Source organism: Dichotomopilus funicola, assembly GCF_033296635.1.
Source record: "Dichotomopilus funicola strain CBS 141.50 unplaced genomic scaffold C8A04scaffold_40, whole genome shotgun sequence".
Lineage (NCBI taxonomy): Eukaryota > Fungi > Ascomycota > Sordariomycetes > Sordariales > Chaetomiaceae > Dichotomopilus > Dichotomopilus funicola.
In genome coordinates, this window is record NW_026944061.1 from 23629 (window position 1) to 48332 (window position 24704).

General features: G+C 55.0%; 4 protein-coding genes across 4 annotated transcripts; 3 read left to right on the plus strand and 1 right to left on the minus strand.

Moving 5' to 3' along the window:
- On the plus strand, window positions 1-4161 carry C8A04DRAFT_12944 (uncharacterized protein; the record flags this gene model as incomplete). The annotated part of the gene is made up of 11 exons (XM_062777525.1): window positions 1-449; window positions 489-687; window positions 808-1143; window positions 1314-1355; window positions 1498-1806; window positions 2219-2491; window positions 2692-2787; window positions 2878-2955; window positions 3067-3262; window positions 3356-3521; window positions 3708-4161. 11 exons carry the CDS (start codon window positions 1-3, stop codon window positions 4159-4161), a joined length of 2598 nt encoding a protein of 865 aa, XP_062636135.1.
- Window positions 4162-14302: 10141 nt separating this feature from the next.
- C8A04DRAFT_29531 (uncharacterized protein) lies at window positions 14303-18137 on the plus strand (the record flags this gene model as incomplete). Its single annotated transcript, XM_062781042.1, has 2 exons — window positions 14303-14571; window positions 14687-18137. 2 exons carry the CDS (start codon window positions 14303-14305, stop codon window positions 18135-18137), a joined length of 3720 nt encoding a protein of 1239 aa, XP_062636136.1.
- Window positions 18138-20804: 2667 nt separating this feature from the next.
- Window positions 20805-22432, plus strand: C8A04DRAFT_12924 (glycosyltransferase; the record flags this gene model as incomplete). Its single annotated transcript, XM_062777515.1, has 2 exons — window positions 20805-21006; window positions 21093-22432. 2 exons carry the CDS (start codon window positions 20805-20807, stop codon window positions 22430-22432), a joined length of 1542 nt encoding a protein of 513 aa, XP_062636137.1.
- Window positions 22433-23596: 1164 nt separating this feature from the next.
- Window positions 23597-24681, minus strand: C8A04DRAFT_29533 (uncharacterized protein; the record flags this gene model as incomplete). Its single annotated transcript, XM_062781043.1, has 4 exons — window positions 23597-23668; window positions 23725-24222; window positions 24287-24511; window positions 24592-24681. The coding sequence occupies 4 exons, from the start codon at window positions 24679-24681 to the stop codon at window positions 23597-23599; spliced, it is 885 nt and encodes a 294-aa protein (XP_062636138.1).
- Between the last annotated feature and the right edge of the window lie 23 nt (window positions 24682-24704).

Genomic DNA, 24704 nt, shown 5'->3' on the forward strand with positions numbered 1-24704 from the left:
ATGGCCGGCGCGTCGCTCAACCAAGACGCTGGCCAGCCGTCGCCTGCACCGTCGCCCGCGTCGCCCGCGTCGCTGTCGCCCTTGGCCGGGGCTTCCGCGACGGCCACTACCGGTGGCACCGGTACCACTAACAATCCCGCCGCTCCCAGCCCCGCCCAGCCCAAGGCAGAGAAGACCAAGGCCAAGGGCAAAGACAAGAAGAAAAAGCGAGACCTCGACGACAAAACGCGTAAGTACCTCTTCTCCGTCGTCGAGACCGAAGCCTCGCGGCCGCATACGCCCTCGGACCAGGGGATTGTGGTCGAGGAGCCCAAGAAACCGCGCAGGCCGAGGTCGAAGGGGACGTTGCGTGCGGATACGGACTTTGAGGATGCTGTTCCGACTTCCCGCGCTGCTGCTGCGCCGGTGAGTGCTTCGGTTGGTGCTTCTGCTTCGGTTGGTGCTGCTGCGTCTGCTTCGGCTGGCAGTTATGGCCATGATCACGGCAGCGGGGTTGGCTACCCTGTGCCGGATCCGGCTGTTGCGGCTGCTGTTGCGGCGACGGCTGCACAAGTGATTGAGCAGTCGGGAGGGGTGAGGGGGTTGCTGGGCCCGCCGATGCCGAGTCCGGGCACGGCGGAGTTTATGGAGGGGATTCATGCGATGAATCTGTTGGCGGCGGAGGATGATTTACATCCTGCTCAGAAGGTGAGTCTTCTTTATTCTCTCTCTCTCTCTCTCTCTCTTCTCTCGGTTGTCCCGACATCCCGGCATCCCGGCATCCCGACTTGTTTAACTCTGTATCATATCACCGACTGACCTCTCAAGATGCATCGCGACCAAATCTGCGACCTTCACCAACGCCTCTGCGGATTCCGCACCAATCTCCGACAACAACCAGGCGTCACAGTATCGTTTGTCATCTCGTTCGACACCGACCTCCAGGGCATCATGATCAACACGGCGCAGATGAACCGGTTGGTTGACGACCTGGCGCGCGAACTGCACGCGGCGCGGGGTGTGCAAGAGCGGGTGCGGGTCCTCGAGGAAGTGCTGCGCGAGCGCGAGGAGGAGATCAGGGACTGGAAGGCGCGCTTTCAGAATGCTGAGAAGACGCTGGCGAGTTTGGCGGGGCGGGCTGAGGAGGATTTGAAGGCTCTTCAGGTATTTTTCTCCTCTTTCCTCTTTTCTTTTTGCTTCTGTTTCTGTTTCTTCCTTTACCTCGAACACTCCCTCTGCTTCTTCCTCCGTCTGTACCTCCATCTCTAAACCTCAGAAGAAAGAGAGACAACATGACGAAGAGAAAAGCTAACGTTTTTTCTCCTTCCGCGCAGTATCTCAACGAGAAGGTCCGACACCTGGAGATGGCTCGCACCGTAAGTTTTATCCCAATTCTTGTCGACTTCCTGCCAAAACACCACCAAGAAAAAAAATAAAACAAAAAAACACCCACAAAACAAAACAAAAGCCAGACGAAACCTAAAACCCAAAACACCACCACTAACTTTCTCTCTACAGATCCTCCAAGACCAAGTCAACGGCAAACGCAGCCTTTGGCTCAAGTCCGAGGAGAAGGCCGAGAAGGAGAAGCCGTCGTCCTCCCAAGCCGTGCCGAGCAACAACGCCGGCACCATCAACAACAACAACGAGAACCCCCGCCCGCCCAGCCACCTCTCGTCAGAAACCCACCCGGCCGTGACCGATCTCTCTGGGAGCATCCTCTCAGAGAGTGGCCGCTCGGGTGGGAGCATCCTTTCGGGGAGTGCGCCCTCCTTTCGCTCGGCTTCGCAGGCCAGTGGTGCTGGTGCTTCCGGTGCTTCGGCTTCGGTTTCTGGTGGCTCCCGGCCTGCTTCGTCACAAGCCGGTGGTAGTATCATCCAGCCCATGCCGATTCCCCTTCCGATTCCGGCGCATTTTGTCGGGATGATGGGAGCGGGATCTTCTTTGGGTGGGAGTCGGCCTGGGAGTGTTGTTTCTGGTGTTTCTGGTGGTGTTTCCGGGGGCGTTGCGCCGAGTGTTGTTTCGCAGCATTCGGCTGGGGGTTCGGTTGCTGGTCCTGTTGGCGGCCCGATCTTCTACCCGAGTCCCGTCCCCTTTGTCCCTGGCTACGGCCCAGTCCCGATGCCGATGATGCCCATGCCAATGGCCATGCCTAGTGTTGGTCACGGTCCTGGCCCGTTCAAGCCAATCCCGATGGTCGCGCACCCGCAGGCAGTCTTCCCGGGTCAGCACTATCCAGTTCAACCAATGCCTCACGCGGTCCCGGTTCATCCAGCTCGCACGGTTTACTCAGCCCAACCGGTTCAACAACAGTCGTACCCCCAGCCGTACCATTCGGCCCGCTCGTCTCAGGGTCCCTCGACCACCAACAGCAGCCAGAGCAACAGCCAGAGCCAAGGTCACAATCAGGGTGTTCACAACACCAGCGACGCCGACAACTCGGAAACCAGACTATCAACCGCCTCATCCCGCCGTCGCGACCCGACCAAGCGCACCGTCACTGACCAAGGCAGTCCCATCCAGCGCGGCAGACGCCACTACCCCGGCGGTCCCCCCACAGCCGACGAGGACCTAACCGATATGTTCACCGACGACGCCGATGAAGACACCTCCTCCAACACCAGGCCGGCCGCCATCGCAGCCAAACCCTTACCTTTCCCCGCTGTGCCGCGCGGTATGCCCTTCCGCATGCCCGTCCCCGCGCTCGTGGAGATTGACCTGGCCGCGTGGGAGGATGACTTTAGGTCGTTGTACGCGCTGGTGTATGGGTTTTGCGCGACGTATTTTCACGATTTGCCTATTCCGCCTGTCTTGAGGCAGCAACTCAGTATTGGGGGGCATTGGTATGGTGGCGCTTCTACCACTGGTACTGCTGAAAACAAAGGGAACGACAACGAGAGCGAGGCCTGGCTGCGGGAGCTGCGCTCGGCGTCGAACGGTCAGGTCTGGGATTACATGTGCAGTGTGTGTCGCACGGTGACGGCTGTGTCCGAGGAGGCTGGACCGTCGACTAGGTCATCGGCTAGACCGTCGTCTCAGTCGTTCAAGTCGGCGTCGTCGACTACCAACACCTCAGCGTCTGCGAAGAAAGGACCCCGCAAGAACGGGGTTGAGCCGGCCATGCGACTGCTGCGTGACCGCCACGCCCGGGTCTACCTGCTGCAGCGCATGATTGTGCAGCATTTGGTCATTCTGGTGTGTGGACATGATGGATGGAAAGATTTCTCCGGTCCGGTGGATGGGGAGATGAAGAGTTTGGAGGCGTTCTTGGCCAATCCGGGTCGTATGTTTCCCTTTCTATTCCCTTTTCTCTTCTCCCCCATACCCCCATATATGGTATCTTCTTACCCGTAATCATGCTAACCGCTGCCAATAGTCACCCCCGTATCCCGCCAGGCCGCCCTCACCCGCCGCGCCGAGCTCATCACCTCCGTCCTAGAGGCTCCCAGCGCAGCCTCCTTCCGCCACCGCAAGCTCAATCAGCACAACCACCAGCTCAAAGCCCTCATGCGGCCCTTCCTAACCCTCAGCGCCCAAGCCAAGTCCCTTGGCGCCCACAACCATACCAGCAACCCTACTAACTACAACCCTACCAACAACAACCCTACCAACAACAACCCTACCCGCATCCACCCCGGCACCGTCAGCGGCAACGGCAGGGCCTCCTCCCCTTCATCACAAAGCAACTCCAGCAACAGCCTCAGCACAACAAGCACCACCAGCGCGAGCGCCGCTTCTTCCGAGTTCCTCGACGAAGCCTTCTACGATCTGCACGCAATCACCACCGCCGCCTGGGACTTGTCCACCCGCCTCATGCAAGCCAAAGCCGACTTCCACTTCATCTGGAGCGACATCGGCACCAAATTCGCCGGTAAACCCAAACAGCCTGCTGCAAACCCCGGTGCTCATGGTAACACGCCCAGTCCGTACAGTGACAACAACGGTAACACGCCCGAGATCCATGAGGCGCTGGCGTGTTTTTCCGTTGGGGCCAATATGCAGAAGGTGGAGAAGATGGAGAGGAGGGATCGGGAGTTGGCGGTTGTGAGGCTGTGTGTGACGCCGTTGGTGACGGTGCGGAGTGATGGGCAGATGAAGCTGGGACCGGAACATCAGTTGTTGGGGAGTGAGGAGGGCAGTTTGACGGTGGTGAAGGCGGGTGTCTTGGCTTTGGTGCCTTAGCTTCTGTGCCTTGGTGTCTTGGGGTACCTTAGGGTGCTTCTGTGTCTGGTTTGTTGCTTTTCTTTCGTTTCGTTTCGTTTCTGTTTTCACTTCGGTTTGTTACTGTTTTCTCTGGGGCTTGTTTCTTTCGGCCTTTTTACGACCGGCCTTTACACGACAGTCCCCCGTTTCATCGACACGACACAAGTTTCGTTTCGAGGACTTCCTTTTGAGGACTCCATTTCGACAACTTCAAAATCCCCGCTCTTCTGCTTCTTCGCCGCATATCGTTTCCCTTTTCTTCAACAGTCGACCAGGGAAGCAAGGTTCCCATCTCGACACTGTTCAATCATTACTGCGAAACTACGAAAACCACGAAACCACGAAACCACCAAACCAGCTCGAAAATACAAAACCACACAAAAAAAACTCGAAATGACAAAACCGACAAAAAAAAGCACAACACAGAGGAAGAAGGCCGGTCCAGCCATACAGAGCAGTCCGAGGCCATGTCTCGAGGGTTGGGCACCCCCAGACACCGGCATCGCTGCTGCTCTGTTTCACAGAGACCTCACTCACTCACTGACTCACCGAGTCAACTCACCCGGCGACCAGTCACCAGCCATACCAACGCTAGACCATGACAACACTCGCCAAGTTGTCACGGAACGGCACAAAGGAAGGGGGTAAAGAGAGCAGGATTAGAGTGGGAGGATAGGATACAAGACGGCCTCGCCATCCGTTTTGGGTCTACTTTCTCTCATTCTTTCTCCGTCTCCCTCATTTTCTTCTTTCGTTCTGCCCTTCTCTTTGTGAGCAGGGTCATCAACGATTTATTTCGTTCGTTGTTTGCCTGTCTTGTTTGCAAGACAAGCAAGGACTTGTATTCCGCCATTTCAGTTTCATTTTCTGTTTTCATTTCATTTTCTGCTTCACGATGTTCTACGATGCTTTACGATGTTTATGACGTTTTACGACGCTCCACGATATCACGATTCAACCCGACTAGGTCTCGTGTTTTTATGTTTCTCTGTTTTAGTGCTTTAATGTCTCTCCGTTTCTCAGTTTCTGTTGTTTTCCTTTTCACACTTCAGTCAAATTGTCCATTTGAGTTGACTGAACTAAACCCAGTCGACATAGGCCAGCTAGCCATAGCCAGGCTAGGTCGGGTCAGTTCAGTTCAGTCCCTGGTTCCGGCTAGCGGGACTCTCTGTTCCTGTTTGACCATTTGAACCCTGACTGGCTGATCGATGGTCATACTGACTGACTGACTTACTGACTAACGGATTTATGGTCTGATGGTCTGATGGACGGACGGACTGATGAGCTCTCCCATCCTTTGGTCTACCCTCGAGGTAGACACACACCCGTCTCATCCACCCACCAACTTTATTACCCCGTCCATCCTTTGGATGGACACCCGCACCTTCTCTCTTTCTGCTCTCTGCTCATTCTGTTTGGTTGTCTCGCTCGGAACGGAGGGGATACATCTAAGGAGGAATATGGAAGGAAACATGCTGAGAACTATGTTGAGGGACATACGGAGGAATCAGGGCAGCGGTAACATATCCAGGAACCGGTCGGACCAGGGAAAGGATGGTATTCCGGAGTTGGCGGGTCAGGTCGCCATTCTGCTGGGAGATGACACGAGAGATACGGTTTGATGGAGGCCACCAACATCCACCGTCAACCTCTCTCCCTTTTTGTGGCCTTCTTCACCAGCTCAGTTCTGATGAGGGGGGGGATACAGTGTATGTCGAGCGTAGTGTAATACCAGTAACATTTTTTACAAACTTGGTTGTCTCGCGTGAGTGTGTACGCGCGCGCATGCTTGTGAGTGTATTTGTGTAGTGTATGTGCGGATAAATTCCAAGTGACCGACTAACTAACCAACTGTTGAGTGATTGTGTACATAGTAATTGAGTGAATCTCTCCGCCCGAATGCCGGAACTCGATGCGATGATCTACAACCTCCCACACCCTCCCACACCCTCCCCCACGCCCGTCCCTCCTATTCCAACCTAAAATCCTACCTTGAAAACCAACCTAAAGTGTGCATGTGATGATTATGACGTTGCCCTCGCCATTTAGTCGGATACATTTCTTAATACTAGCGCAAACCGCGGAAGAAGAAAAGAACATATATGCAAGGGAGGGATAACAAGAAGACTCTCGAAAAGCGGATGACGAAGTAAGGTGACGTGATAAACCCCCGAAACACCCAAAGTCTACCCGGTTTTCTGGTGTGGTGTATATGTGCGTGTATGTACGTACAATAAACCTAGGTGTTCACATCTCTACCTATTTCACCCGGTCTATCCCTCATCACGCTTTTCCACGATGTCCACTACAGTGTCGTAGGCACGGTTACCCTCCCTTCTCGAAACAACTCTGCTCCACTCCGAGTGAGACGCCGTTGAAGTCCGCGTGATGTTGCATCGAGAACCCCCCTTGTCATGGTGCAAGTGTACCTCCCCCTCCTACACTACACAACGAGTCGCTCTCCACTGCGATGAGAAGCGTAATTAGGGGTCGGTGGTCAAGTGCGGTTCTCCATGTCTGAGGTATACAGACGGGCTGACCATTTCCCATGTCTGGTGAGCGCTGTGGGTTGTTGAGCTAGGTTCATGTGGGTTGAGCGAAATGAGAGGGTCTTCTGGACCCGGGGAATAGTACCTGTTGCGTACTATGTATGTTTAAACGGAACACGCGGGAATGACTCGTAGCTCTAGCATTTCTACTCGGGCACGAGTCCTGTCTCCCAGACGAGCCGGCGACGAGTTCCTACACTTGCAAGCTTGCACCCGGTTTTCGATAATCCGAAAACCGGAACCACCTAGGTGAACTTCCCTTGTTGATATCTTTCTTGTCATCCCCGTGTAGCAACCCCCGGAACCAAACGCCAGTGACGACATCTAAACCTGTTATATTCCAGGAAAAAGAACCCCCTCCTCCCCGCCTCGGAAGTCCAGAAAAAAGCATAGAAAACTGAGGGACGTCCCGCAGCTGTGATGTTGCATGCGGGGTGCCGCGTGCATTCTCTTTACCTCCCCACATGTTTTACTAGTCCATGACATGACATTCTCCAACATACAGCCCGCCCTCCCTGAAAAGACATGCTTGAATATAGAGACGACGGACGCACGGGATGCCGAAATACAAACGGGGAGACGGACCTAGTGACCGATCATAACCGTGAGCTTCTTTTCCGGTCTGGGTTGACTCTTGAGCAGGAATCATTCGACACCGCGGGGCGTGAGACAAACATGCAGGTTTGACCAAGACAGCTCCCGCCAAGCTAGAAAAAAAGAAGATCAAAATCAAGAGTGTGAAAGCCGTTGCGGATGATCATGTTTCTTGTGAGAGCGACGATCCCCGATCGCGGAGCTGCTCGATCATCCCAAGCAAGCCCTTCCCTCTTGTGTATGCAACTTTTTTATCTTTTCTCGCCTCTCGCATACACACCAAGCCGCCGAGGTGTTGCAAAAACCCAGTCTAATAAATTGGCTGGGGTAACACCCGAACATCATCGCTCTTGATCTCGGGTGGGAGAAGAAAACTCCAGGGTTGCACAACGCAACTCTGTCGCGATCAAAGCTCAGACAGCTTGATAGCCTACCGTGCCTACCCGCTGAAAGTAGGGACTCGCAGTGGGAGATCTGCGCCATGCAGGGTGGAGTAAAAGCCGCGGCGGAATTCCCGTTGCGCCCGCATAACGCTAACTTCCCCGCAAGGAGGAGAAGCGGAGCTGCTGTTGTTGGAGTGTAAGTGGGAGTTTCAGGAGTCTCATTGACCAGTTGTGGGAGCATCGAGCATCGAACAGACCCCGCCACAATGCATCAATCGTCCTCCCTCCTCCAAATGCCTCGCTCAAATCGCAGCAGAGAAACGGCGATAGACTTGATCGTTAGAAAGGCGGCAAAACACCAACCCTCCCTCCCAACTCGGAACAAAGGGGCAAAAAGGAGTCACCAGACCCAGCACCAACACCCTCTTCGTCCCTTCTCAAACCCGAGCTGCCCGGACTCAGCCACAGGTGGTTTGTCGGGAGAGGGAGTTCTCCTCGGAACTCATAACTCAACTCACCCCTTTCCAGGCTCTGCGACATCAAGTCAGTCACTCACAACCCAGATTCACTGACCTTGAACCCCTCTCAGCCAATCATTCCCAAATGTCAAGCCACAAGCCACCGCCTGAATCATCACCACACCACACTATAGACACCAGTAGCCAGAACAAAGAGCCCCTTTCCCAGAAGTCCTGACACCACCACAGACACCACACCTCCTCCCAAATTGGCGTAGCTCTCCTAACATGTCTCACAATCCTTCTTTCTTTGATCAACGCGATAACGAGAGCGAGTGAGATTCCGGTCTCGATCTCGATCGGGCGAAAGCCGGGTTTTACGAGAGACAAGATGGGAATCCGGTGTGGTAAGTTACCGGTGGTGGGTGTGGTGTAAATCGGGAATCTCCTGCTACGAGGAGTCATTGGCGAAGCCCAAGGAGAGACTATTGATACTATTGATCGTGCCTGTGGGCATGACCATACTCGTGATCGGGTTGGTGGCTCACGAGCCGATTTGGCGCGATCGAGTCTTGGTCCGATTGCTTAGAGCCGCTACGATTAACTAGTGTAAGACGGCGATTTGACATGCGGGTGGTCTGGCTCTGACGTTATTTCGGTGCAGTGAACAACAATCGTCGAAGCCAAGCACGAGCAACTCTCTCAAACAATCCTGGTTGGCGTCAAAGACTTGCGGGTCAATCGCTTCCCTGTCGGGTTGCACTCTGCATCTGTGAGTCGTCCAAGTTAGAAGGATTACCCTCATGCAAGCCGATTAGATCCCTCCCGTTCGTCCCTCTCAAAGATAAGCAACCAGGCTCGCAGGCAAACCACGCATAATTCCGAAACCCAAAGGGCCAACACGCTGTTGATCTCGCTGCCCAGTCGACGATCACCGTCGCTGACAAGCTTGTTTCTTCCTTTCCTGAGCTGACAAGTCTGACATCGGGTTAACAACGATGAAGAACAACCAGTGTGGTGGTGTGCCGGTGCCGATGGGTGTGGTCGCTGCAGCTTGTACAGTGCGTGCAGGGGGGATGAGTTACCTTCGCCTCTTCCTGGAATGGCTTCTCCTCGGGCTGATGCCTGTCAGGAAATGATAGACGGGTCGAGTTGTGTTCCCGGTAGTGGACTGTTGCGCCTTTTTCCTTTATTTCCTCATCCTCAAATGTATTTTTAACTTCCAGCCTCCGTCGTACCGTCCGTTTGTTTCCTGTTTGTGTCTTGTCCCTTGTACCTTTGCGGTTGATTCATGGCAAGGCTAACCAGTCAATCTACATATGTAAGTGAGAAATCACCTCGACCCTCCTCCTCTTGAAACGCTGCCTTACTAGGAGGCATGTGAAAGGAGACACTTAACAACGGGGCACAAAAGACCGGCGAATCCCCATCGTGAGAGAAGTATTTACCAGCCCGCCCCATAGTTTTCCCTCCCAATGACACCCGCTTGAGACAAGGTCCTTGAAGCACACGGTCCCCGTCATTCTGCCCTTTGCGTACCACCGAATACAACGCTATCGACGGCTTTGCCAGCAAGATTCGTTTATCGCGGCAGGAAAATGGATGATCATATCGAGGGCTGGATGAAAACTGATCTGATGAACAGTGCGCGGAGCAAATGGCCCCCGTTTTGTGGGGACCTTGGACTTCTCGCTTGGCACATACAGTAAAGTCGCACAGTCGGCTCACACGCGATTGCCAATGAGAGAACAGGAAGGACTTGCGTGCACCGGATGCCGGCATCAAGCAAGATCTTGGAAGCGCTGTTTGATTTCTTCTCCCATGACGAGACCACCCTCGTTGGCGGCCGTGACCGGTCTTGGGCCGTTGGCAGCACCAGGCAAGGGGCAACGGCGGCTGGCGGCGCTGGCGATGACGCTTATCTTGGAGTCAAACATCTGAAAAGAACCATACTGCCGGGATACCAACACCAGCGCAGCGGCGCCGGCTAGCCAATGAATGGTTGAAGCCGATTGCGCCCCCGGGTATCACGAGCTTCGGTTGTTTGACGAACGAGGTTCAAGCCGACAAATTGCGTGCCGTTCGATCCGTATCATTTCCTCAACATTCGACCTTGCTTATTTTTGTGATTCCCCAAGGGGGGAGGGGGCATGAAACCGTTTCTCCGCAGCGGGACAGATTCCATGGTCCTGGCCAAGACGAAAGCACGCGACTGGTGTGACGAATCCAGCGTTCAGGGCCGCCTGCGCAGGGTCCTTGTGTTCTTCCAAATGCTCGGGGCCGTGAAAACGTGCGATGTTCTCTTAGGAAACCTGTTTGTGAACGGTAAGCTAGCCTTGTGTGTGAAAGCTAATAAAACGGGCTTTGTGTTGCGTCCACGGACAAGCCTCTCAGCAACAACTCACCGGCCTCACCGAATGTTTAAGCCACACCGAACGGTTCCTTACATTGGGCAATACAGCGTTTTTCTTACACCGAGAGCGGAAACCTACCTTGTAGGTGACAGGCGAACGTTAGTTTGACGGAGCGGCGCCTCTCCAGATCACCGACCAAACATGCGCCATTTGCTGAGGCAGGGCACTGGTTGTCTGAATGCACAGCCAATCCGGAATCGCATTGGCAAGCCCAACGGTCAGGTCGCCAACCCCATCGCTGTCTGATGCACATGAGATTCTTGCGATGCGAGCACATGGCGCAGCCTGCGAGGAACCAAAAAGTGATGGCCCAATACCGTCACCTCCTCCATCCCCACTCTGTGAACATTGAGCGACATGACGTGCATGAGAATCAACTGGGAATAGCAGGGCCGATATTATGGCACCTTGGTCCTTGGGTGGAGAATCCCGCTGCGGGAGGACGGGAAGGGAACTCTCAAAGTCGCGCGAAAAGGACGTCGAGCGATGCCATTTTGGGATTTCAAACTCGTGGAGCTTCAAGACATTACTGGCCTTCGATAGGGTGGTATCGCCTGGGCTGGAAAGATACGGATAACGTTAATGTTATGAACCATGCTTTTCCCGCGGAGGGCACGAGCTCGGATGGCGGCGGAGGTCGTCGTCCCGGGTTTTCGAGAAATGGGTCGATTCTCGTCGCATGTGTGAGACGACGAGACTTGCGAGGTGCACAAATTGATGCGTGAGACTTGCATGGGCAGAGGCGGGCAGACTTTGTCGTGATTGGCCAGGCCGGTCAGGGTTGTGGAGGCGATTCCGGTTTGGGATCGAGGGGCAACGGCGCAATGGGCAATCGAGCGTTGTGTTTTCGCGTGATGATCCGACAGGAAAGGACCCTAGATCAGAGATACCGAGTGTAAGTATCGAAGTAGTTAAAGATTCGAATCGTTTAACTTGTCTCCTTGCGAAAAGAATACACGTCCTGAATACAGTAATCATCCTTGGGGCTTTGCGGTGGCTTCCTTCCCGGCTTGGATTAGAATAAGGCCCGTGCACGATATCTTGCTCAATCAGCACCCTACTGTGTACTTCCAACATTGCTCGAGAAAACTTCGGTAGTTTGCGCCCCGAAATTCAAAAACAAAGGAGAGACACTGAGCTTATCGTGTATTCTCTAGTATTGCTCATGCTCCGACGATTTAACACTTAAACGGTTGTTGGCATGTCCAAGAAGCAAAATCGAAATGTTCGGTAGAAACCCATCAAGGGATCCGAACGGAACTGTCCACTACGCCAAGTTCAGTGGGCGGGCCTTTGGGCCGTTAGGTAGGATCGAAGTCGCAGCATCAAGGGCACCGCACGCTCTTTCCATGCTGACTGTCAACTTTTCAATCTGTTCACAGAGCCTGCTCGCCCGCCGGCGTGTTTTCGATTTGGCTCCCGACTGTTGCTTCAGCATGCAGATTTCAACTTTCCGCGTGCGCGCGTGCCTTGGGCTGCGACGGAGGCTTTTGGACCCTCACGCCCGCAGGAGTTGGGGAAGCAGAGCGAGTGGTCTAGACCACTTGCTTGATATCACATCCGATGTTCCCAACGCGGTCATCCGGAGCTTGGCATGGGTGCTCGACGAAGAAAAGGGACAGTTTTTCCTTCAGGTATGATGCTCATTGAACGGGAATACCCTCAATGGAAGCGTCAGCAAGTATGGGAGTTGAAAGTTGGTGACCAGACTGTGGACGTTCTAAACCGTAAACCCGGTCCGTGAGAGCAGCTGGTTCGGCAATATCCTGCCACCACTATCGAATGGCCTCTTTCGGCCAACGAAGGACCTTTCCTTTTTCTTGTCCTATTGCTCCCTCTCTTCGGGATTTTTTATTAATGAAACACTCGCAGCGGATAACTCCCAAAACGACAGCCCACTTCCAGTAAGCCGAGATCCGCATAACGGGGCTAACCTCATTCGAACCTGCCAGGCCTCGTTGCCCGAGCTTGGCCGACGACGCACATGGAGTTCGCGGGCGAAGCTTCTCATGCGTCCCGTGTTATTATACATCGACAATCACAACCCGCCATTCGCAGCTTACACTACATCTCACCGGCTTCGATTTTTCAAGAAGAGACTGATCCACTACCAGATTCCCGTTAGTCGAGGCCCGGTCGCTTCAAGATCCCTTGCTCTCCCGTTTGCAACGGCCAACCAGACATCCACATCCCTATATGGTACGAGTATGCTGGAGTTGGGCTAAACACATCTTCCCCCCAATGCCTGCCGCTCTTCCCGCTGTGGAACTTCTAGGTAGGAGAGGCCAAAACCCGATCCCGGTGGTGTTGTTTGTTCATTGGCACAGGAATGATCATGACAACCAAAAGATAACGCCTCAAAATGGGTCATCACAGAAGGTAAGGAATGCCACTAGAACAGCCGACCCGACCTTGCGAACATTTCAATTGCACGGTGTTGAATGCCCAAGCTCAAGAGCCGAGCGAGCCTTCCAAAGGCCCCGGCCGAGCGATCTCACAGAAACGAAACCATGTTGGACCCCGAACGGGCAGAGCCGTGGTCCTTGTCCCTTCCTGGTCCCACGTCGCTTGTGCATCGAGAACTCTGTCCTCGTTCGTCTTCTTCCTCTTTTTAACACGGCGGAACACCGGCATCGAAGGGACGTGGCCAAGACCGGCCCCACCAATGATTGCCCCGCACTGGTTCAGTGCGATAAGCTCGAGCGGCCCCTCCTCCTCAAGATGCATGCATGCTTGCTTAGCGATTTGCCTGCGGCGCGCCGCGGAGACAGAGATCCCTCTGCCTGTTCTGCTTGGCCAATGCCCTTCTGGACCCTCGCGTCGTCCCACTGGTTGAAAAAGACGATGCCGGACGAGCACGGCTTTGCTTAGCGAAATACCTCGGTTTTCGCAAGCCCGTTCCGGTCTCGCAACCTCGAGAATTTCTTACGCACGTTGTCTCTATCGTTGTCTGTCGTGGAGGACGATGATCATTCAATTAGCGATTGGAAAGCGTGAATGCAACTTGAACGACCTAGCCTGCCAAAATACATCGACAAGATAATGGAGATATGTGCTAGAGTTGCGCCGCGGCCCGTGATTCTTGAATCTGGCTCTCAGGTGCGGTCCCTCTTTCCCTCATCACTGCATCGGCATCTTCTGTAAGGTATCTGTGTGGTCCAAGTGCCAAGGGGAGAAAAAAAAAGAGAGGGACACGTCTGAACACTGGGTACTTACTGTGCGCCTTGTCCCACACCCGACACGCAGCTTCCGTGTACACAGTACATCCGTTAGGACTTCAGACATGGGAGGCTAGCCCGACCCGCCGACGCCGCAGCTCTGCAGGTGGGCAACCCACCACAGCCGCTAGGCCAAGACCAGAGGCGACCAAAATCTGCAGCGTGCATCGGGCGCAAGAGCGGCGAGCGGGTCTTTTTCCTGACACAGCGCACCACCAAAACTCAGCTATCCCGCCTACGACCCCCCGAGATCAGCCACTCGGACCCCATCGTCATCACCACCGCTTTTTCCTTGTTTTGTTTTCTCCCACCCCCTTTGGCCTCATATGCCCTCACGACGATAGAACAATGACGATGCCTGCTTGAATGTTTCCTGAATTGCCGTCGACGACGCTTTTGCCTCGCGCCGGCTAACGAGTAGCGCAATCTCCCCACCATTTCCGAAGCGAGCGTTCCCTTTCAGCATGAAGAGCTACCCTCGCGGTGCTCGACCACATTTCCACCATGGACCCTCAACCACCACGACCGCCGTTTCATCGGCCCTCGCACCCACGTCTTCACAATATCCTCCCCCCTCCTCCACCGCCGCCGCCGCATATCCCACAGCGAACCGCCAATAGCACCCCGGTGTCCTCGCCAGGCCTCTTCAGCCCGTCCATTTCTCGGCCGAGCATGACCTTCACCTCGCAGCCCGGCTCGGAGACGGCGACACCGGGGAGCTCGAACTTTCCGTTTCTACACCCGTTACAAGTACAGAGCCACAAAGTCCGGGAGTAAGTGGATACCGCTTCGTGCTCTTTACTGTCGTGGGAGTGATTGGGGATGAATGGAGGAGACTTTTCTCAACGTTGGAATGTGGTATGTGGAGATGCTGACACCTCTCGGTAGAACACACAAGGCGAACGTTGAACACGATTACACTACCGGCCGGAAACACATCAACAACTACGAGATCATCGAGGAGCTGGGTCGAGGCGTTCACGGCAAGGTCAAGCTCGCTCGGAATGTGGAGAATGGCGAGCACGTTGCTATCAAGATCATCCCACGCTTCTCTAAGAAGAGACGTTTGGGGAAAGTCACGGCAATGTCCACTCAAGATAAGAGCAAAAAGGAGATTGCTATCCTGAAGAAGATCCGTCACCCGAACGTTGTCGCCCTGCTCGAGGTTATCGACGACCCCGAGCTGAAGAAAATTTACATGGTGTTGGAACATGTCGAACTGGGTGAGGTGGTCTGGAGGAAGAAGGGGCTCCCACACATCTGCGAGTACGAACGGCGACGCATTGAACGCGAAACCCGGGGTGTGAACTCCACGCCCGAGGAGGATCGTTTTGAGCGGTTTCTGTTGCAGCGTCAAGCGGCCAAGGACTCACAGCGGGCAAAACTACGAGCCCTAGCACAGAAGCCTTCGGCCGACTTTTGGAGTCTCGAGTACGGCCCCGCGGACGATGAGGAACTCGACTCTCGCGTCGGTTCTCTGGGGAGGGAGGACACGGGGCTCTCGGCCATCCGCCCTGCTTTGTCAGAAACGAGTTCAATCCCATCGAGAGCCACCTCAAGGGCACCGTCTCGCTCCACATCTGTGAAATCGTTTACTAAGTTCACCGGACCGCAGGTTGCTTTCGCGACCCAGAACGAAGAACCAGAGACACCCGGTGCGTTGCCAATCAGGGCCAAACCGACCTCGTCCACGGCCCTGGACGGCACCATGTACGGGGCATATGTCGACGACCCCACTGCTCGGGGGCGATCTCCCAGCATGGCGGACTCCTTTACGTCCCACATGTCTTCCTTCGACTTTAACAGGGTCCATGACCCCTACGTCGACGATTTCTCTTACGTACCCTGCTTCACCATGGACCAAGCTAGGAACACATTCCGGGATACAGTCTTGGGCCTCGAGTATCTCCACTATGAAGGCGTTGTCCACCGAGACATCAAGCCCGCAAACTTGCTCTGGACTAGGGAGCAGAGGGCCAAGATTGCGGACTTTGGTGTGTCCTACTTTGGTAGGCCTGTCCGCGATGGTGAACCCGACGACACCATCTCGGAGTCGGAAGCTCGGGACTTTGACAACGATCTCGAGCTCGCCAAGACGGTCGGCACGCCCGCCTTCTTTGCACCCGAGCTCTGTGCCACCGATCTCTACGACGCGCCGCCCGACAAGCAGCCCCGAGTCAGCGAACAGATTGACGTTTGGTCGCTGGGTGTTACACTGTACTGCTTGATCTACGCTCGCCTACCATTCCTCGCCGAGGACGAATGGCAGATGTTCAAGAAGATCGCGAACGATGCGGTTTACATTCCCGACAAGCGGCTTCGCCCTGTCGACCCGTCCACGAAACCCAGCGAGAAATCTCTTTATACCCGTGTCAATGGGCCGCCGTACCGCGACGACGACGAGCTTTCGTACGAAGAGATTGAGCCCGAGCTTCAGGACCTCCTGAGGAAAATGCTCACCAAGAATCCTGAAAAGAGGATTCGGCTGCGCGATGTCAAGAGACATCCCTGGGTCATGCACGGCATAGATGCCATGCTCTGGCTTGACGATACCGATCCTTCTAGGCGAACATCGGGCAAGAAGATTCAAGTCGATGAGAAGGAAATCACCCGGGCTGTTGTCCCCCTAAGCTTGATGGAGCGCGCTAGATCCGTGGTTAAGAAAGCGGTGGGCAAAGTCATGCATCCACGGGGAGACCGCGCAGAGAGCGTCTCATCAAGGAGGCGGGCGGCTAGCAGCGCGGCTAGTTCTGCCGGAGATATCACTAACCTCATCACTCCTCACCTACGAGATAGCCGCAGGCGAAGTCTGCGGCCTGACGACTACTTCTCAACCCCGATCAATCCGGGGAGCGGACACCCCCTAACACAGAGCGTCCTAGCGAGCCCTGAGGCCGGGTCACCCCCCGTCCCATCCCCGCTCCATCAATCCTCCTTAGCCGGCAGCCCCGGAGCCCGCCGACGTCTCGAACTCGTCACAACCCTCGCGGGTAGGGAGGACTATTGGGGTCGACCGGCTTGCGTCTCCGCTTCGGCCTCGCCTCACCGGCCAACTACCCGTCATGGGCAGTCTCGGTCCATCACAAACACTTTTCTACCTCTGACCCCAACGCCGATTGAAAGCCAAACTGTTCCGCCCACCCCGCTCTTCGACAGTCCGGTAGACGATCCTAGCAATGCACTCCGAAAGGCACGGGATACGAAGCCCAACACCGACGACCTTGGCCGAGCCAGGTCTGTTGATCGCGGGTTATTCGCCAGCAACGACAAACGTGCAGAACCTAGGGTGGCGCTTAGTACCGCCGTTGCTCCTGGAAATCTGCACTTCAACCCTCAACCCCGCTCAATGCGTTCCATCGAATTTTTCCGAGCTCTCGACCATGCCGTCCCTGCTGTGCCCCTACCGTCCGTTTCCCCCTTGTCTGCCTTCAAATCCGACCCCAACATGCACCATAAGCAACGACGCCTAGCTAGTTTGGAAGAGCGGCCGATGACGGCCGGCCGTGTCGGGGCTGTGGGGCAGCCATCAACGCCCGAGCCGACCCTCCCCCCATGCCCACCATCCCCGACTGGCGATCCGTTCCCCGTATTATCCCTCTCCAAACATGATACCGTTGTGACAGCGAGGTCATCAAGCTCTGCGGCATCCATGGGCGCACTCACCACTCCGTTGACGAGCCCGAGCGAATCAGCAAGTCCCATCTATGGGCTCAACAACCAGATGACCAAGGAGGTGGCGGATCGGATGTTGGCATTCCAATCCGACCCGTCGCTGCCGGCTCTGCTCAGCAGTACAAGTTCCGTCTCAGCCGATCCGGAGGGCGAGTTCCTCGGCAACCCTGGTGTGGTGGGACGGCCCTCCGTTATTGACACAACCGACTCCCTTACGCCACCTGCCTTCGCCAAGGAGCCTATCTCGGGGTTCCCTCTCGGACTACGGGACACGTCGGAGGAGGCCGTTCACTTTGGCACCGGCCGTGCTGCGGATCGCCCTCCAGAAAGCATCCGTCTCCCTGCTAGTCGGCGGGGCTCGCAAAGTCGTCGGGATGACGATGACGATGACGACGATGGTCATAGTAGCGACAGCGATGAGGGGCTGACCATGGCCAGGAAAAAGAAGAAGCCAGCCCCGGTTACGGCCCCGGACCAGACCCCTATTCCCGCCCCTATCACTCACACTACTACCCCATCTTCACAGGATCTGCAAACACCGGCGCTGGGGGTAGGGAGGTGGGTTGGCCATTCGCGGAGACGGGATACAAACGCGAGCGTGGGCAGTACCGATACCGCTAAGAAGATGTTCATTATGGACCCTGACGAGCCGGCTACCGGGAGTTGATTTCAACACTCCTGAGCATACACGATAATCACAACGAGAGACGACATGATGTACGAGGACGCCCAGTATCTCGCGGTGTCCTCATTCATCCCACGACCTTCGTCATGTGACAGAAAGATCAGATGGAATAAGAGAGGGCAGGACGATATGTGACGCCGCCTAGGGAGGATGGCAATGGCCGTGATGGATTTTGGGTATACTAACTTACGTTTTCAGTGAAAGGTTTGGGTTACCTTTGCCGGGATTGGGGTTTCAAATGCATCTTGGAGCGGGGATTATGAAGGATGAGGTTTTATGCGATGATTGAATGAGTGGATAGGTGGTTGGTTGGTCGGCTAGGTGGACAAGATGGATGGATACTGGGACAGAGCATCTCTTTTTCTTGTTTCCATTTCTTTCACTTGTTTAATTACCCAAGCCGGTTACACACTCGGTTGGTGGTTGGGACGGATGGCTCCTGGTGGGAGGGGAGGGAGGCGTTGGTTGTATTTTCCAGGATTGGAGATTCCTAGGTTGTTTGGTTAAGGGATTTGTTTGTTGATGGACTCAAGGTTGTCATGTCATATCACGGGGGATGGGCGATCATAACTCCCCGCTACACTACACACACACACTCGCACATTTACACACTACCACACACACACACACACACACACTCGCAAACACAACACACACTCGCACACACACATACACATACACACATACACTCATGCACACGCATACATACACACCCTATTTGAAGTACACTGCACTTTCCGGCGCTGTAACGAAGTGGCGTTGACGGTTTCTTGGATCATGGCCCCGTGTTTTTTTGTGTCTGATGTTGATCATATTTTGGGAAGTCCACAGTTATTTACGGCTTGGCCGGATGTTTATGTACTAACTTCATACTTGGGAAGGATAGGGGAATTTGATAATGGGGTCTTTTTGTTAGGCGATGCATTTACACACGGGCGGACAGGGACATTTTCGGTTGGAATTGCATTGGCCGACTTGCTGGACTTGTCGGTTGTTGGCGCCGGTTGGGGTTCGGTTATGTTGTTACCTACGTTAGATTGCATACGAAATCTTTGACCTCAAAGGCTCTCTCTTCTCGAACTTCTTTGATGTACCTGCCCTGCCTTGTTACTGAGATGATAACGAGATTGATGACAACGGGGGTTTATCTCATCAATACACTGTTTGGACTCTTAATAGGCTCGGCCGGTTCTCTGATACCGTTCGCGGCAACAAGCGGCTTAGTTACGAGGGGCCGAGAAGGTGAAGAACTGTTGGAAGGGCTGATACAGAGCTAGCTGCCAAGCGGTGTGAAGAAGAGATGACTTCGGTACTTGGGAATTAAAGTTCGTCTGGTCTATCATTCGGCCAGTCACGTCACAAGAGTTCATCTCCCAACCGTTCAAGATGCCCATGTGTGGTTCGTATGTACCACGGTACATACATAGTACACGATACATGAAGCGCAGGCGGGCTTGCCGGATTAGGACATCCCGACCGACGAAACCCCAACCGACCTACTTTGACGATGCGAGGCCGGTTTTGGCCAGACAGACAGACAGACAGATGGACGGACGGACAACCCGAGATAATCCCGGCCGTCGGTCGGTCGGTCGGTCGGCCACGCGGATGGGCGTATCGACGCTACTGGATTGAATGTTCCGCTGTCCGCCGTTCAGGTTCACGATAATCGGCGGCCAACCTTAACTAGTTTCTGGATCTCCCGCCCCCTCTTGCTTCTTCGCCCCTGGTTCCCCCGCATTTTCTTCCACATCTCGGGGTCGAGAACCAGTAGCACGAAGAGAAACAGCCAACAGCACACCACACTACACTAGCATCGTGACGGGGGTTAAGTTAGGTTGGGTTGGACACAGTATGGGAAACTGAACCAGTGACATCGAAGATGAAGGGATGGAATGAACCGGGATCGGATCGGGGACGATTGGTTCGAGAGAAACATTATCCGGTAGGTACCGGAGTGAATGTACACTAAGTTGGATGCATTAAAGTAGCGGGAGGGTAGCGCGGGACGGGGTGGTTTACTAGACGGAAAGGAGTATGGGCGGGGGAGCAATGGAATTTGGGGTCTGGAAGGGCAAAGTTTGGGGTCTGGGACTGGGAGTGTGTGAGGGGTCTGGAAGGGGAAGAAGTTGAAAAGGTGAGCATGTGACCAGTTTGGCTTACAGACAAAGAAAAAAAATGGAAGAGAAAATGGAGGGGGTGGGGAGCGATGATCGCTGGTTGGTTGGTGAAGGGGTTGTGGCTAAGGGGAAGAAAATGGATGTGGGAGTTTGACATTTGTGGCTGGCGGATGTGAGGGTTCTCAGGGTCTCGTTCATGTGGTCGTGTCAAATACCGTAATATTGGCTATTTAGGGCGGGCGAAAGACGTAATTACAGTTATTTACCGCTCGGACGCCCTGCAAAGGGACATCGAGATTGCCCCGCAGGTCCCTTGCCTGCCGCCAGGGACCTGCATCCCTGCACGCTGGCCCGTCCCGCAGTAGCGAGAGCTTGTGCGTTCTGACCACATCTGATTGAGTTATCACAAGACAGAGACACAACAACCACACAACGATCTATCGATGACCGACGACGGCGACATCCCATCCCCGCCCCACCACGGACCGATCGTACACCCCGATGCCATGATACATGGTTAGCCGTAACGATGGCCGGCGACGATGACAAAAAGAAACAGCGGGCTCCGGCCCGGCCAAAAACTATCGTCTTCCTACACCCGGACTTGGGGATAGGTGGCGCGGAGCGCTTGGTGGTGGATGCCGCTGTGGGATTGCAGAAGCGCGGATACAGGGTTGTGATATTTACGAGCCATTGCGATCCTGCTCATTGCTTCGAGGAAGCGCGCGATGGTATATCTAAGCGCCACATCTTTGCACCTTGATCCCTCATTCTAGGATCCAAAGATTCCCACGCTAACACCTATACTCCTCACCAGGTACCCTCGATGTGCATGTACACGGCAACACCCTCGTCCCGCCTACCATCCTCGGCCGCTTCGCGATCCTATGCGCCATCCTTCGCCAACTACACCTTTTGCTCCATGTCGGGCTTTTCACCTCCAAGCTCGCCACCATCGGTCCTGACGCCTTCTTCGTCGACCAGCTCAGCGCCGGCCTGCCCGCCTTAAAGGTCCTCCTCTCCATATCCAGCTTCTTCTCCCCGCGCGAGGGCGGGTTCATCCCGCCGATCTTCTTCTACTGCCACTTCCCCGACCTGTTGCTCGCGCGTGGCCGCGCGCAGCTCTGGAAGCGGTTGTACCGAGCGCCGTTTGACGCCCTCGAGCGATGGTCCATGGGATTTGCCGATGCCATCGCCGTGAACTCGGCGTTCACACGAGGGGTAGTCGAGGCCACGTGGCCCGGGCTGGCGAACTCCAAGACTTTGCACGTGGTATACCCGTGCGTGGACGTCTCGTCGCCTACGCAAAAGAAGAACAATACCAAGAACAAGGAGCAGAACCAAGACAAACAAACAAACCCCGACGAAACCACCTCCCCAGAACCCTCCCTCGAAATCGAGCCCCTCCCCTGGGCCCAAGACGGCATCATCCTCTCGATCAACCGCTTCGAGCGCAAAAAAGACATCGCCCTCGCCCTGCACGCCTTCGCCCGCCTGCCGCCCTCCCAGCGCAAAACCGCCAAACTCATCCTCGCAGGCGGCTACGACCCCCGCGTAACCGAAAACGTCGCCTACCACACCGAACTCCAACACCTCGCCACCTCCCTCAACCTCCACCACGCAACCGCCAAAACCCTCGTCTCGGCCGTCACCCTCCCCCAGAACCAAGACACCATCGACGTCCTCTTCCTCCTGTCGGTACCCGACCTCCTCAAAGAAATCCTCCTCCGCTCCGCCCGCTTACTCCTCTACACCCCACGCAACGAACACTTCGGCATCGTCCCTCTAGAAGCCATGCTGCGGGGTTTACCCGTGCTAGCAGCCAACAGCGGCGGGCCGCGCGAGACGGTGGTTGACGGCGTGACCGGCTGGCTGCGCGATCCGGATGATGTCGACGGGTGGAGTGAAGTGCTCGGCAAGGTACTAAATGACATACCCCAAAAAGAATTAGAAAAGATGGGGAAAGCGGGGGTGGAGAGGGTGAAAGATGGGTTTGGGGAGGAGAAAATGGCGGAGACGCTAGACGGGATTCTGGATCAGATGCACGCTGGGCCGCTGGTGTCGAATGTTTCGGTTTTGTTGGCGGGGGTGGTGGTGGCTGTGGGGGTGTTGATACCGGTGTTGGTGGTTGGAAGGATAGGTGGGCATTTTGGGTAGTTTGTTTATGGATTGGGGCGTTATTTACCGTGATGTTATTCTCCGTAGATAATCAGTGGGGAAGGAAATGTACATAAATAGTTGGGACATGAGTCGTCGCTCTTGGTAAACGCGTGGTTTGCGGTGGGAATGGAATATTCCTCCACAATCGGAAATCTTCAACCCAACCACACCTACGAAATTATTAAACATTAATTGCTCCTTTCTTTAACTCAAGGCCTCCGCTTCGCTGGTATCAAAATAAAAAGTACGTCACGCCGTATGTACTCTCCATTGATGATATCCTAATCCCCGATGGAAACACCCCCGAACCGGTGGCTAACTAATATTGTAAAAACTCGAGAGAACCAAAAAATAGTGAGAACAAACAGGACTCGAATAAGGGAACTGTGGTCAGCCGCGCCCTAGGGGAGCCTTTTCACCCTAGGAGGGGACCGACTAGGTACACAGCTCTTAACCACTACACTACCAACAGGTGTGATCCTCGTGATTTGCTTTCTTGTTGGGAAAACAGGACCACGGACCTTCCCTATATACTAGGTCTCTCCCGTCCTTCCCTCCATTTCTGACGCCTTCCACCGCGCGAGAAATGAGAGCCATTCTCTGCAATGATTTGCCGCCCTGCTTCAAGCCAATTCCGTTAATTACAGCCGCGTGGATACATATACTAGGCCGGACGCGCGCTGTCAACTTCCAGCAAGCCTCATGCCCGACTCCTACTCAACAGAGTAGGTAGCATGGAGCCCATTCGATATTTGATCAACTTATGCATGAGACCAGCGACGCGTGGGACATTTAGTAAAGCAATGTCTTTTTATTGCGGTTTACCCAGCAACTAACTTCCCCATTAAACCTGGGTCCATCACTCGAGTGGAGACCGTCGCGGTCACACCCGTCCATCGTGGGGTATCTTTCCCATATCTCGCAACGCCCAGTTCTACATATTATGTACACAGAAACAATGGCCCTCTGATAAAATATCAAAGTAAACAGCCACAAAAAATGGGGAGGCTTCCGTACGTAACCATGTCCCAATAGTCATTAAGATCAGCACCATGCGTCCTTCCACCCTCGCCGTCGTGCAATCGTGAACGTATCGATCAAATCAATTCGTGAGATTATTTTTGGGCCAGATTCTGGCATCTAAGACACGGCGGACCGAGTTTAGAGAAGGGCAGCGGCAATGCCAGCAGCGGCCAGGAAGCCCATAGCAGGCGCGGCGGTCATCTGAGCACCCTGTAAAGCAAGTTAGAAATTTAGTCAAGACTGAAGGATCTGCTCGAAAAACATACCAAGGCAGAGCTGGAGCTGGTACCGGAGCCAGAGCCGGAACCGTTCCCGGAACCGTTGCCAGAACCGGAGTCAGAGCCCGAGCCAGAGCCAGAGCCAGAACCCGAACCCGAACCGGAGCCCGAGCCCGAGCCGGAAGATTCGGTGGGAGAAGCACCGCCAGTAGTGGTCTTGAGGGTGGTCGATTCACCAGTCTTGGTGGCGCCGTTGCCGGAACCGTTGCCGGGGGTACCGTTGGCGCCCGAGATGGTGGTGGTGCCAGTGACGGTGCTGGTCTCGGAACCGCTGGTCAGGGTGGAGGTCCAGGTGCTGGTGGTGATAGCAGTGGCATCACCGTTGCCGCCATTGCCACCGTTGCCAGAACCCGAGCCGTTACCGTTGCCGTTACCATTGCCGTTACCGTTGCCAGAGCCCGAGCCAGTCGGGGAAGCAGCGCCGGAGGTAGCGGTACCAGAGCCGTTGCCACCGGTGGCGGAAGGGCCAGAGCCGCTGCCAGTGCCCTAGATTGACAGTTAATATACCACTCATTTCACTAATTCATTGATTGGTACTGGGAGGGCTCACCGTGAGGCCAGTGGCAGAAGGGATCGGGACGGCACCGCTAACGCCCGAGCAAAGGTTGTTGCCCCAGCTGATACCCTGGTTGGCGGAGTTGAGGTCACCGCAGTACTCGACGTTGCAGTCATGGATACCCAGGGAGAAGTCACGCTTCTTGCACAGGCAGTCGATGTCGTTGCCATTGCATTGAAGCTCAGCAGCCTTGGCCAGCATGTTGGTGCCGCAGGTTTTCTGTTACTGTTAGTACTCTGAGGTGACGGGCGTGGATCGAGGCATAGTCTTGATTCCAAGAACGCGGGGTTTTGACTTACGGCACAGGCCGGGAGGTTGGCGGGGAAATCAGCAGCAGCCACGGTAGTGGCGCCGAGAAGGGCGATGATCGCGGTGAAAGCGGCCTTCATTTTGAAAGTTGAGATAATGGGGT